The sequence below is a fragment of the Poeciliopsis prolifica genome, unplaced genomic scaffold (genome assembly GCF_027474105.1).
Source record: "Poeciliopsis prolifica strain line A6 unplaced genomic scaffold, Auburn_PproV2 SCAFFOLD006, whole genome shotgun sequence".
Taxonomy (NCBI): domain Eukaryota; kingdom Metazoa; phylum Chordata; class Actinopteri; order Cyprinodontiformes; family Poeciliidae; genus Poeciliopsis; species Poeciliopsis prolifica.
In genome coordinates this window covers 15978873-15994230 of record NW_026562381.1, presented here as the reverse complement: position 1 = coordinate 15994230, position 15358 = coordinate 15978873, and the positions used below count along the sequence as shown (strand labels likewise).

At 38.1% G+C, this 15358-nt stretch overlaps 1 protein-coding gene across 13 annotated transcripts in view; it reads left to right on the top strand.

Moving 5' to 3' along the window:
* The first annotated feature begins 551 nt into the window (after positions 1–551).
* The window catches only part of LOC129360290 (prominin-1-A-like), a 63024-nt gene continuing 48217 nt past the window's right edge, over positions 552–15358 (top strand). For 11 of the 13 annotated variants that reach the window (XR_008605999.1, XR_008606005.1, XR_008606004.1 and 8 more), the window contains exon 1: positions 553–1082. Coding sequence is in view for 3 of the 13 variants with exons in the window: in XM_055030401.1 (XP_054886376.1) it covers positions 854–1082 (229 nt within the window). In the remaining 10 variants the exon portion in view is untranslated. Of the gene's footprint in view, positions 1083–15358 lie in introns of all 13 variants that reach the window. The other 2 variants (XR_008605996.1, XM_055030400.1) reach the window with 1 other exon arrangement.

Genomic DNA, 15358 nt, shown 5'->3' with positions numbered 1-15358 from the left:
AATCAACACAATGCTGCTTTACAAACACCAGCCAATAGCTTAGCATTGTGCCTAAATATTACAACTTTCTAAAATAGATTTTCTTTTGAATATTTTAAAAATACTCTATTGAAAAATAGCTATGAAAAAACAGATTTACCACAAAAATTTGGAGTTATGTTTTATAGAAAAATCCATGAATAGGTGAGTCACTGAATTCTGAACCGCGGAAAGGCGGGACATTATGATCAACACTGAGATTCAATACAGTGCTAATGTCAACCATAGTGCTGTCTGAGGCCCCCTGTCGTAGGTGGGCTCAGGCAGTTTCTCAGTTTGCTTATCCCTGGGGCCGGCTCTGACCGTAATCCATAGTTCTAAGCTTTGGGAAATAAATTTGATGGAAAGTGACTTAAAGGTAGATTTAATTACATCTCGTTGGTACTAGCACTCCCTTCTTCCAGCCTCCTTTTCCCGACAGGAGGAGCGCTTCTCTCTGGATTATCCTCTGCACTGTCTGGATGGCTGCGCACGACCCCGCCCGTTCCCGTGACGCAGAGCTTCTCTTTTACGCGCAGATGCTGAAGTCGAAGCGACAGGCGCGCACATCTCTTAGGGGCTGAGCGCATCCACTACCGGACACGGTAGAGGAAAGATCAGCCGGTGTGCATCCGACAGGGATCCCCGCACAGCGGGGTAGGATGCTCAGAACGAGTCGCTCCGTGGGCAGCAGTACTTGAAGAGCTGCAGTCCATCCACTGGAGCGCTTTAAGATTGATCTCGAATCAATTCCTCTGGCTTTTTAAGAAACGCCACCGTCCAGTTTAGTATCTTGAACCAGTTTGAGGAAAGATCGGGGTTTGGCTTGGACACGATGTGGAAGTCTGGGACACTACTGCTGCTGTCGGTGCTGTGGGCGTCCGGTGAACTCCAGCAGGAGACAGAGCCGCGGAGACTACCACCTCCGGGAAAGTTGGATTTTGGTTATGTGCCTGCGGGAGTTTACGAGACATTGGCTCATTACGAACCCGGACCCATAGGGATCCTCTTCCACTTGGTGCACGCTTTCCTGCATGCGGTGCAACCCAACGCTTTCCCCCACGGTAAGCCACCGTCGTCCGGTCTCAGTGAGCATTTTAACCCCGTGGGCTGCCGGAAAATCAGCTTCAACTGGCAGAACTTTAACATTTAAAGTAACCTAAAGCGCTATGTGAACTTGCGGTTACTTCTTTTATTGAGATAGTTGATTTAACGACAGAACATGGGAGATAATCGAGCCCCTTACATTTCTGGAAAGCTCAACGATTTGCGTCATTTTCCAGCGCCAAATCCCCAAATGTTTAATAAAACGGGTTTTTATCCTCAGTGCTGTTTTTATTACTGATCTGCGTGAACATAAGTGCACTTTCTGATCTGCAGCTGGTGTGTGCGCGCGTGGCGTCCATCTAGGCGGCGCGCGTCTCGTTCTGTGCGCACAGCAGCGCACTTTGGAGGTGGTGTTTATGCCTGCGGCGCACTTTGTGTCAAGATGATTACAATTAGTGCACCTACATGTTGTCAGAATCTGATGCTCTGCGGTCGGTCTGCTTGGCATTTTTACGAGTGTAAAGAGCTGTACCCAGAAAGCCTCACTGCGCCAACCTCTGCATTTCAGAAAGGACGACTTAAAGGAGGTTTGTGTTTAATTGGGTATGGGATCCTCAAAAAAGGCAGCTCCCCTGCGCCCCACACAGACTCCATACTCCTTTAGAACATGTTGAAGATTAGTAGCTCTCCAAGTCACCTTGTTAAATGAGTAATCCTATAAGCCTGTGCGCCATATGTTGTTGGCCCCTTAGTTTCCAGTTTGCCACCAGCTTTCAGGGTGCAGCTGGCCAAATCCGCAGCAGGAGCCAGATCTGTGATCATTGAAGTTTTAGTCATTCATGGTTCTACCTTTGTAATTCACAAAATGTTCTCATGGTGAACTTAATTAAATTAAACATCAACGGTTAGCATATGAATGTCAAAAAAGAAGGAGGAAAAAACACCTCATCTGAGAAATCTCCATCATTCTGATGTTTTGATTATTTTTAATGACAACATTCAGCTGCATTAATCAACATTGAACTTTTACATCTATTTTATGTTCTAACCACAATCCAGTGTGTAATTTATTGTGATTTTATGAAACAGACCAGCACAAAGTCAATTTTATTTGCATAGAATGTTTCAGAAAGAAGACAGATCAAAGCATTTTACGTCATAAAAGCATCATACAGTCATCAGTTATGAAACAAGCACTAAACATCACATTTTGTCAAATCCAATTATGTTGTTCAATGTTCAGTTTATTATGATTCAACAGAAACTCTTAACAGGTGGGTTGCAGTTTTCTGGAAGTTTGTTTTGGTTTTGAGGAATATATAATCTGAATGTTGCTTCTCCATGTTTGGTTCTGGTTCTGAGGATGCAGAGCAGATTAGAGCAAGAAAACCTGACTGGTCTGGAAAGTTAATACAACAACAGCAGGTCAAAGTTTGATGTCAACAAAAATGTTTTACATGCAGGCCAAGACGATTTATTTAGGTCTCTTCCTCCTCTTTTCTGTCTCCCTAACTTGATTTGTGAAATGAAGTCAAACAAAACCCCATCTGCAGTTATGAAAATGGATTTTCTTGTGACTTCTTGAAGCAATCTTTAAAAAATGTTCTTTAACAATTTAAACTGGAGATGCAGTGGTTCTGACGTTTTGGTCAATTTCTGAGAATCGGTTTTTGCACAACCCTGACCGGTTCATACCAACTGAAGCTCCAGTTTCTCCTTTAAAATAAGAATACATAAAATCAGTCTTCCATACATTTTCTCCAGACTTCTGCCACAATCATTCACTTTAGCAGCTTCAGCAACACTACAGTGTATGTGTTAGAGAACATCCCCAAAAAAACAATTCTGAAATTATATTTTAAACCAAAATTATAAGTCACTAATTTCTAACTCTTTAGCATCTTTGCAATTATTATAGTTCAGCTGTCTGGATGTAGTTATAGATGAAGTAGACTCAGATTGTTAAACACCTGCCATGATTTCCAAAACTAGCACAGTGCATAACACTGTATGAAAACAGATAAATCTAAGCAGCTTTTCTCTGTTCATCCCTCATGACATCAGTGGAGAATCTGACACCAGAAAAGATCTGCAGACATTTCTCACTATACTATTCATAGAAATTACAGCTTTCATTTTAACAACTTCTTTAACTGCTGTCTCTGATTTCACTTTTACATCACTGGTGAAAATTGCCACTTCATGTCACTAGATGATCAAATTCGGACAGTTCAAGTTAGCTGTTTGATTAAATTTGTACCCAGTTAAGCCAGTGGTGAGTTCTGTCATGTTTCGTTTGTCATTCTCAGTATTTGCAGCACGTATTGTTTAGTTGAGTAACTGTTTTATTAAACTGTGTGCAAACTCGTAGGAGTTAATAATACCAGAGAAGCAACAAATTCCCACCATGAACACCCACGTCACACTAAGTAACAATGCTGTGTTTTAAATTCTGTTTATTGTTTAGTGTTCCTCGAGTTTACTTGTGCACAGCAGCTGCAGATGTCGTCCATTTCCTCAAAACACAGGCTAGCGTTTGGGTTCAGACCCTTGTTTTCAGATAAAGAGTTTAACACACTTCTTGTGCAGCACAGAAAGCCAAGTCATTGTGGCAAAACTGCTTTGGTTTCAGACATCAACGAGAAACTTATTTTATGAACTGACATAAGGACAAGAGTTTCTGTAAAGAGCTGAAGCCATCTGTCATCCACCATACTTCAGCTCTGCTGAAAAGTGTTGAGATATCGAAAAGATATTTCAACAATTGCATGAGTGGCTGTGAATAAGAAGCTTTTGATAAGAAGAATATTAAGTAAGAATTTTGCCAAAAAAATGAATACAATAAATTTCCTCAAAATTATACCAGAATGGTGTGTCTGTTGGGTACCTTGAGTTCAGCTCTTTAAAAAGTAAATCCATATGTCTTTATTAGCATACTGGTCCATTCCTGGAACAAGAGGTTGCTGTTGATTTCAACAAAATTATGAATTACATTCAGGCACATAAACAGATGGACATTCCAAGTAGTAATGAGCTGCTTCAGATTGATAATAATGATAAAAAAAAAATAATGGAGATGTTTTTTTGTTTTTTTTTTTTGCTCTAGTACTTTGTGTTCTTTGAATAAAATACTGGAAGAAAATAGCTTGTAGAGACATTTTTCTACAGTGCCTGAAAACAAGAATGTTGTATCTGTCTGCAAGGCAGAACATCAGGTTCTTTAGAATAATAGGATCCTGAATCTCCTCTAATTTTGAGTTTCAGATACAAATATGGTAATAAGCTACATCGCAATTTCCTTATTATTCATGATTTTTATCCTGTTTTCCATCTGTCTTGACTCCTTACCAGTCACATTGTTTGTGTATTGTATGCATGTTGCTCAACAAATTTAAAACAGTGTGATTCTTTCTGCTGATTATTGCTGTCAAAAGCCAATTAATATGTTTTTAGTGGATTCAATTACACAATAAATGCAATATTTTAAAAGCTAAAATTTCCTGAAAATTTTGAGAAAAGCAGATAAGATCGTGTTTTTTTTTTTTCTTTCTTATTTTGGTTATTTTATTTTGGCAGGGTTCTGACCTTGAATTCAGCAGAGCCTGCCCTCTCTTAAAGGTTTATCTTCACTGGAAAAAAGCAGAATAAAAGCCTGAGCCAGAGAGTAATCTGCATGAGCCCACAGGTAGTTTGCAGCACACAGGGGTGACCAGGCCATGTCACACAGCAGCATACTGCAAAAGTGATAACAGAGAGTGTCCTCCAACTGGAAGGTTGCAGCTCGAGCCTCTGGACAGCAAACATCTGTTGGGCTGAAGTGTCCTTGAGCAAAGTAGAATACAGTGTAAGATGGCGACACAATGAAGCATCTCTGTTGGAGAGGGCGACTCTCTTAGTGCAGAAATTTAGAACTAAAGTGAGTCGTGAGACATTTTTGTAATATCTTTCTGCCTTCTGGTGAAAATGTTTCTAATTAGAGATTTCCTGAACAGCAGGAACATCTGGGGAGATTACCATCAGAGACTTTGAAGATCCCCCACAGAGGCCTAAATTTACAATTCAGATGGTGTCGATATCTCAACACCTCACATTTATATCCTGTGTGTCTAATGAAAAGATACCAATAAATCATTATGGTTGTAACGTAAGTTTGACATTTTGACAAATATGAAAATATTTCCCAAAGCCTTGAAGTTCATTAAAAAAAATTAATCATTATCGGTTGAATAAGTGATGCATTTTTAGCTGCTAAAAGACAAACCTACAAAGGCATAAATCAAGAAAATATAACTGCTTGTGTGAAGGAGATGTTATCAAGACTGTAAGCTAGTCAAACCACAAATCACAACTATTTCTGAAAATATTAAATATGTGCTTAAAGTTTTTCCACAACCAACCATGAACCACAAAACTGAACTGCCAAATTTGTAAAGAGAAGTAAAAATTCCTTGGCAGATAAAAACCTTCAGCTTCAATAAAATTCTGTGCCAATGCAAGTAGCCTTTATGTCACTGTGCATCTTGTCGCAGTTTTGGTCCTGTTTTTTTCTGGAGTCATGTGTAGCAGCGCTGCATCAACATGCTGAAATTAGAAGAGCTGGATTTATCAGATAGTCCTGTGTGTCTGAACACGACTCAGTGCTTCTGTTGGTTTGTTTGCGGCAAAATGGGAATGAATAGCCTTGGAGCTTGACTGACAAGCTCCAACGCTTAGAATATTCTTCAGTCACTTCAATTCAGTTGTTATTAAAATTGTTGCTAGGTCATCTTCTAAACCCATAATCAGTCATAAATGTATCAATTTCAAAACTGATAGATTCCAGCTGGCATTCACATTATCTGTTTACTTCTGTAAACTGCATTCTGTATGTGCAGATCACTTCTGGTTTTACAGACTGTTCATATTGGCGTCTGATGAAGTTCAAATTAAAATGACCAATAAACAACCACACAAAGAAAAAGATTATGAAAGAAGATTGTATATAAAAACTGAATTTTACATAAAAACCTGCTTGAGGTGCAAGCATAGCATAGTCTATCTATTTTAGGAAAGAACAGTCTTTTGATGAACTGACTGTACATTTGTACATTATTCTTAGTCCAGTGATACTGTAGCAGCATCTGCATGGCAGAAAGTGATGTAAATGGTTCCAGTGCTGCGGTTTCCAGCTGTCACATGGCGACATGTCGTACTGTGATCGCAGAGTGAAGCTTAAGGACACATTTTCTTACTTGCCTCCAACATAAAGCCAGAGGCAACGCGTCGCCACAGCACAGAGCTAAGAAGGCTTTGACAGGTGAATAGCTGATCTCCAACTGTCTTTGCCTCTTTCTTTATTTATACATAAAGTATAAATAAAGAAATACATAAATGCTTCTACAGGGTTTATTTTCCCTGTCTTGTAATTTTATTAAACGTCTGCTTATAAGTTGAACAATGCATTTAAAGTTTTTTCATACTTTATGTGTGTATTTTCACACTCACACACGCATGTGCTGTGCATACAAAAACTCACAGCACATCCCAAAACACTTAAGGCTCAATGATATATGGAATAAAGACACAAAAAAGCTAAACAACAGAAGCAAATGATATTCATACCAATGTTTTCTACACTCAATAAAACATACTATCAGCATATGTACATAATAACTTACACCATCAGCAATAGATAACACTTCATAATGACAAATCAGGTGCAGGTTGAACTGGTAAGCTCTGGACTTCTGTCACTTTTAATGTTTGACGTATTCTTTAAATGAGAGCCAAGTCTTTCTGAAAGTTTCATGCCAGTTGCCTCTGCTGTATCTCAATTTTTCCAACTAAAATTAAAATACACATTTTAGTTTCACTGGTTACGCTAAATTACTGTAGGTTTAAGTGTGTCTGTTTGTGGTTGTCTCTATTGTACGTCTCTGTGTTGTCTAGTGATAGTTGGATGACCTATCCCAGGTTAACCCTGCTGCTTAGGACTGTTGGAAATGAGCGCCAGCTGCATCGACAAACGTTTACTGATTAAGTGGGTAAAAACAATGGCTGAGTGGAGAGATTCACAGTGTACATTTCTCTGTGGGCCATGAGTGTCAAACCATTAATATCTATCAGAATACACAGTTGCACATATTAGCTACTGTTTTAGTTTTTTATTAATAAACATGCCATTTTATGATGTACAATGCTATGCTAAATATAGACATTTCACAATTTTCTATGCAACCAAAGAACATATTTGAACAGCATCTTTGTGTTTCCCACCTCTTCTGCTTTGTCCTTCCTTTAAAACATAGAAAGGATTGGGAAACTGTCGACCCCAATGCAAAAACATGTAGACGTAGGGCCAGGAGATGAAACAGAGGATTTCTTTTGTCTTATTTTGTGACTTTACCAGTTATCTTGCTAAACATATTGAAATCTGAAGTTTAGAATAATTGCAGTCATGTGCAAAGGCTATGCACAAAGCTGAATTTTGTGGCGATTAGGTGAAAATTAGACATCAAGAAGAGAAAAGGCATCAAGCGATCATTTAGTTTCATTCTGGCAACAGATGATGGCGGTGTCATGCACTACTTTTGGCTTTCAGAAGCTGTTCAAGCAAACTGGCAACATTATCGCATACCATCTGTGTCTCTGTCCCGATCATTTCCACGCAGGATTGAATGACTCAAAACATGGTCTGTGTGTCACATCAAAATGTCACATTCAGTAAAATTGTGCTTCATTTCGTCTGCTTTCATTGCCATGTCCATTTAGTTGTGGCATAAGTGACCTTTTCGTATTTAAATAACTAAGCAAGGAAATGTCCACATCCATTTATGACTGAAGCTGGAAGAGGAAATCAGACATTGATCACTTATCTTAATTTAATAATAGATTAATTTCTAAACTACTGTCAAAAATGTTGCAAAATAAATCATATTTGAATTTTAGTCTGAGAAAAAAAACAATCTTTTAGTCAGGAAACTACATGTATTTCCTCTATGCTCTGTTGATATAGATTGCTTAATCCTTCCCTGGACAAAAATTGATCTTTGAGTCATTTTTTCATCATAAAGTCAGAGGCATCTCATCTTGTTCGTTGAGGAAACACACTGATGTTGTCATTAGAAAGGTTTGTCTTGCATTTAAGCCACTGCTGCCGCATCAGATTTAACGATCAAGCTCCATTTTAAAACACAAAAAGACCGACAATACAGCATTTTAATTCAGTGCTTGCAGCTGTAGCTCTGTGAATACACATAACAACCCTAAAATACATGGTGGGTCCCCAGAAATGGATCCACATGTCTGGGGTCTTTCTGAAGGCTCTGAAAAAGATAACATGTGCAAATGTACAAAAAACAACAATAAAAACACTCAAAGCAAATATATACATGCCTATATCAGGAGAGCTGTTTGTTTGTTTGTTTGTTTTCTAAAGTTAAATTTACACACAGTATTCTTGAAAGAAAATACAATGGCCAAAAAAAGTCACTGTCACTTCAAAGACAGAGAAAAAGTTACTGTCACCCTGTCACTTCAGCAATAACCTTCACATGCAGACATCCTCAGGAGCAAAATGTGAATTTATTACAGACAGGGCAGCTTTATCTGTCCACTCATATTCCTTTACTGGGAGAAATGAAAAACTCAGCTTCCCATTGCAGCAGTGCACTGTTTCTTGCAGGAGTATTATGGAAGAAGTGTTAGTAGTATATACATGAGATTTTGCAAGGCAGTGAACATCATTGATGATAAAATATACTGTACAATATCAGTGTACAGTATATCTTACTATACTTAAACTGCATAGGTGTTTTGCACCTGTGCAGTCTGAGAGGTTTACTCTTCTTCCTGCTTTGAACAGAAAACATAATTAAACAAAGAGATGAAATAAAACAAGTCAAAGTTTACCTTAATTTTCAGATCTGCAGCTCTTTCAGTTCTTCTTAATTTTTGTAAACACAATATCTGAACATACTCATTACTGCATCCTCCATCACCATTGTGTGACAAATATCAGTAAAAGCTCATGTTTCAATGCCCCTGGGCTTAACCCCAAATTGCTATACAAGTTCAGTCCATTTACCATATTCAAATTCTGGCAATAGAGAAGTGGACAATTACTCAGTCCTCATAATAATCCTGTATTTGAAAACTCCAGTTGGAAATGTTTTCTGCCTTCAAAAGAGAATACATAATCAGCTGCTATCCAGGCTCCTGGACCCCCTGTTGTGACCCACATGCAGTTTTTGGTGTGTTTCTCTTGTCAGTACAGAGTTTGGAAACTTCTCAAGGGCATTCAGACTACCATCAAACTACACACTCTGTTACTTCAGGGGTCATATGTATAATTACGTAACAATAATAATTACACGTTATCAGGTTATAACACAAATAGATTTCAACATAATTTTCATTTTAAAAAGTAACAATAACTTTCATATTTGTTTTGTTAGCAGTCTTTCACATCATTTTGTAGGGATGTTGGCTCACTCTCCTTTATACAACAATGAGTCATTGCCTGCATGGCCCAGATTTGGGTCATGAAGATCTCAGATATTTCAAGGGTTTCATGGTTCAAGCTGAAGCTGCAAATAAACCCAAATCACCACCACTCCACCACCGTGCTCGACAGACAGGAGGAGTTTGAGCTCAAATGCGTGTTTGTTTTTCCCCACTTCCCTTCATTTTTGACAATATGGAATTTGTTTTTTGTTCTCTTGGGGTTTGATTTGGTGATAAAGATTGGATCAAATTAATTACACTTCAAGAAATCATAGTGGGCACAGTACTTGTACTCTGCCTCGTTATACTACAATTAAAAGTACTTCACAGGGATATTTACAGAGTTGCACACTTTTGATTTCAAGCAAGACTATTTTTGAACTGATTTGTAATTTGTTTTAAAATTATGCATATGTTTTAATCTAGTTTACTTTTGTGTAACCATGTTGTCGTGTTGCAATTTTCTGGCCAGGTCCTCTTGAAAATAGAGACCAGACGCTTTGTTCTAGATCTCAATGGGGTATTATCTGGTTGAATACAGGAAAAATAATTAAATAAAAATCAAACAAAGTCCACAATAATGTAACCTGACCTGAACTGTAAAGCCTTTAAGCTTGTAGTTCTGGGTAGAAGGCTGTCTGAGGATTTTTAGATGAAAAGGGTAACTCAATAGTGTGATCTTACAGCTTTTAGATTATGAGGAAAGAGTTATGGACCTTATTTGGAAAGGACTTTTTTTTTTCTTTTTTCCATATCAGCAGACAAAGTAAGGCCTCAGTATTAAGATAAAGTGAACACTTTAAGGAAATACAATAGTGTCACCATCAGCTTAAGCTCACTTTATCGAGAGTAGATGAGAACATTTACTGAATGAAGGCACAGAAGAAAAATCAAAGTTCATCAAAAAATAATTTCTTCAAGAATGGCTGTGTGCGTATCAGCTGAGTTTTTCTAATCTACAGAAAGGAAAAGGAATAAAAAACAGAAAAAAATCAGAGGAGTTTGCTGGAGAGAGAGCTGTCACTTTCCCGGCTGCTGCTCTGGTTCACTCGGGTACGTCATATTTGGGTCAGGCTTGGGAAGCCAAGCAGGAGAGGCGAGGGTGAGACGAAGCAAGCGGCCCAGGCCTGCTAAATAGATGTCAAGTCATGCATTCTCTCCCACTTTGTTCTGCTTCATTGGTAAGAGCAGAGGAGCCCGCTATGAATCAACTTTAGGGACATGGTGATTTTTAGCTGCAGATGTGTTTTGATAAGAGGTCAACCTGCCAACGCCAAAGACAATGACTTTACTCTGAGTCCATCTCCGTCTGCTCTTGCTGCTTCCTGTCAGACATGTCCATGAGGTCCTTGTTGCCTTCACAGAGTGTCTGGTTCGCTAAGAGGGATGTCTCACAGGAAGCTGGCAGTGTGAAAACTCATACAAGATTTTAGGAGAGTCCAGTTTATCTCAAACTGACAAGCTGCATGTCAGGAATACTCAATAGTGGGAAGCAGGATTAATCCTTAGTGGACCACTGGGCTACGAATATGCTTACATGGCTTCTGCCTCACTGTAGGAATCAGGTTATTTGACTTCATCTTGAGGGGAAAAAAGCAGAATTATTTAATCTGTGAGTATAACTGCTATGTTCTTTACTTTTATCTGTATTCACCTGCACTAAATACATTCCAGTGTTTACATTTCCCTAAAAAAAGTTATTTTGAATGAAATGCAGCCGATTAAGACATTTTTAATGTAAATATCTTCTCTACTGTGATCCACTATGCTGCAATAAGAGTTCAGCAACAACAAAATACAGCAATCTTAAGAGTTGTGCATCACAGCATGGTCAAAGATTTTGAAACTTATTTTTAAAAAAAGTAAGACATTTCTTGAAATTTTACTTGTAAGTGATTCTCACTTTTTCCAATAGGACATCATATCAGCCAATCTTTGTGTACATGTACTGTAGGCAGATCAGTTTTAAATGATTGTTTACATTAACTTTTAAGATCCTTAGATTTTGATGCTTCCCTTTTGTAATGTAAACATGTATCAAAGATGACGGTCGGAAAATATCATTGACAGACATTTGAGTTTCTTGGTGGATTTTATTCGTAGACATCTTCATTTTCTGACAATTTTCTTAATAAAGGAAATAACTGATTCTTGTCTCGCAATAATCCGTCTGACAGTTGTCATTAAAGAATGGATTAAACCAAACAATAGAAATACAACTATTAATTCAATCTACAAACTCACTTACACAACAAAATGGTTTCCGACATATACTAAACATAAAGGGAAGCTCAAATTGTTTTTTGAACAAAATAAATAATTCTTTAAACAGCATACCTTTCATTTGGTTGTTGGTTGTACTCAGTGATGTAATCAGTGACATCACAAAACAGGAAGTTCTGGTTTTACCACTCCCAAAAATCAGTCCTGAATGTAGGATCTGAACAGAGAAACAATGGTAAGTTCATAAAAAGAAACAAAAAAGAAATCATTCAACAGAAGTGTACTTTTAATGGAGTGAAAATTAAAATGTAATTTAGTATGTGATAAGTGCAATATGTGGTCCAGATTATATTCCATATCATAACTGACTATTTTTAAGTTATCTGAGCCATAGTGACCTGAGGTGGAACATTAGCTTGGCTAAATATTCTAGCAAAGCTTCAGTTTTCTTCAATGACATTAACCATTCGCTCTCAATCTTGAAGAACAAATTGGCCTGACAGAAAACTGCATTAAAGAGGCTCTACTGTTTTGTGGTTTCTCAGACAGGAACCAACACTGGGCATGTGCTGCATATTATATTCTAAGAAGCTTTTAAAATCCAGCCCACACAGATACAACACATGGTTTAAAAAGAATCTCTCTCTTTTTTGTCTTTTACCAAAATCTTTGCTGCCAGCCATTACAGGATGTTCTTTTTTTTTCATTGCAGCTTCTAGAAGTTTATAGTGATTTTGGAAAAATGTATATTTTTATGCTGAGAAGGCAGTTAAACATTTTGAAGAAATCTCCTTACTTCCTTCAAAGTTTCTCACACATTTGTCCCTGGCGCTAAAATTCACCATAAACATATTAGAATTCATAATAGGCTATTTTTAAATGATCTGTCATGTAGTGGCCTGAGGTCAAACTCATGTGTTGTTCTGATTATTTTCTAAGCAGCTCAGCTGCACTGTGAAGCAGCAGCTGCCTCCTTCAAAAGCATCTACACATAAAATAGTATTTTTTTTCTACTGCTGCTCCCATGGCACTATTATGCTATAGCTGTTGTGAATCTTAACTTCCTGCTTGTGAATCATAAAATCTGAATATACTCACACCATAATTATGTCAGTTTGTTTGGAATACTCCATATATCTGGAAATAGCATCAGCTGAAATATTATCTGTCCCTTTTTAATGCTGTTTGTCATCCTGTGGGTGTCCAGGTCGTTTCCTCTGATTGCTTACTCTTCACACTGTGCAGGTCACTAGTCTTGTCTTTCACTGTCATCTCTGTAGCAGGGCTTCAGCCTTCATTAGCTGATGATAATCTGGGGTTTTGTTTACTTGGTCTGGCAATAGAGCCAATCCGGTCACCACACACACAGACCTCTGGTTCTTTGCTGCAGCCTGAGGGGTAAAAAAGCAGCCAAACAAAATGCAAATGTGAAAATGATTTTTCAGTCCCTCTCCTCCCTTTTTTGTATTTATATATTTGTATTTAATACAGAACAGGCTCTAATCTGCTGCCTTGATATGCATGAAAAGAAGTACATTTAGACAGTAGAGCCAAACTCACTTAACAGACTAAAGCCCCAGAACACTTGATTTATGGTGCCATTTCTTAAAGTGAGCAGTCAGGATTACATGGAGCCCCTGTGCAATATAACATGCTTTATTACTGTATGTCCTGCTGCCATGCATCCCAGATTTATTTTTATCTTCCTGTGAGTGCTTGAGTGCTCTCACACACACCCTGTCAGGCATTTCTCCTCATCAGTGTGACTTCCACATGAGGGGAGGTCGTCAACTTTATTAACACGCTAATCGCACCGTATTTCTATCAGTGCATTGTGAAAACTGCAATTGAGCATCAGGACTTATTTAAGACACACGTAAATAAGCTGTTTCTTTGTTCTGTGATTTTCTTACACATGGTTTCATCTGATGGAAATGAAACTGAGATAGACTCCAGCCGCTTATCTTGCCAAGAGTCTCAGCTGTTAACATGAAAAAGCTTTCCACACTTCCAAACATACAGCACTATGTGCAGTGCCTTGTAAAACTATTTATATCCCTTCAATTAATTTATTTTATTACAAAACTAATGTAATGAAAAAATGTATGTCGTAATTATTTTATGTGAAACAAAATAGTGCAAAATTGTTTTGTTAGGAGAGAAGTAAGTCATGTTTGTGGTGGGAACGTTGTTGCTGAGTCAATAAAGCCAATGTTGGCAGCTTTAAATAAAATCTCTCAGTGTGTGCTGTAACTTTGATTGTGTGTCTTCACTCAAAAGTAAACTCACATTGTCTCTCCATAGATACAGGTTCTGTGGTAACAGTGTTTGTCCTGCGCGGAGGTGTTTTTCAGGCAGGCTCATGGGAAGTCGGCGTTGACACGAACATTCAGCTCCAGAGGCACTCTTTCTCTCTCACACACACACACACCCACACACACACACCCATACACACACACACACACACACACACACACCCACACACACACACACACACACACACACACACACACACACACACGCACGCACACACCCACACACACACACACCCACACACACACGCACACACACCCACCCACACACACACACACACACACACACACACACACACACACACACACACACACACACACACACACGCACACACACACACACACACACTATCTTTTGCTATCTTTTATCTGGAACATTAACTGTAATGGGAAAAGGAAGAAGAAACTAAACAGCAGCTGGGTTTTTTTTCCTATATTGAAATGATAACTTTCAGTCTGTTTAGACTGATGTTTTTTTTCCCAAGTCTAAAGTTGTGCCAGCAAATAAATAAGCATCACTAGTAATTATGATAAGTTTCCTCATAATTTTGCTCAAATTCACTTTCATTATCTTTACCCAAATATTGAAAGTCTAATCAAATGTTTTGGTCTGTCTTACTTTGATAAGTTGAATATTATCTGATTTAATTATGTGGGAGAATAGACAGCAGCAGAGAAAAGAAGAAAACATCACCAACACAACTTACTGTCATTCATTGGCCTTGATGCTTCATATCATTGGAACAAAAGCAGCTATCTTCTGCATCAGTTTAAACACAAAGACTGGAAGCCCAAGTCTTTGAATTAAGAAGGTTGAATCTTGATCTACCCACTGGGTTATCCAGGCCCAAGATATTTTTTTTTGTACCTTGTTTCTCTTTTTAGACCATAACATTGTTAGGAACAATGATACCTTAAGAAAAAATTAAGTTATTTAATGCCCCCCTTAAGATGTTGGCCATCTTAAGGGGAACATGCATTTCAATGCCACTTTGCGTGTTTTCTTCTTATAAACAGGGAAATTATTCTCTTTAGGTTAAGGATTTGCTCTAATCACCCAAAATGAATAAATATTAACCCCGAGCCTTAAGTAATGGATATCAGTCCTTAGGCCATGATTCTTCACTTTCTCACTGTCTCAGGACCACCTGTGTGTTGAACTTTCTGGTGAAACAGAGGAATGCTGAAGCTATTATTCAGAAGTGAACCTCTTGTTGCATAGCAACAGGTGAAAGGATGAAGACTTGCTCCTAGAATGCTTTTAGCATCTTTCT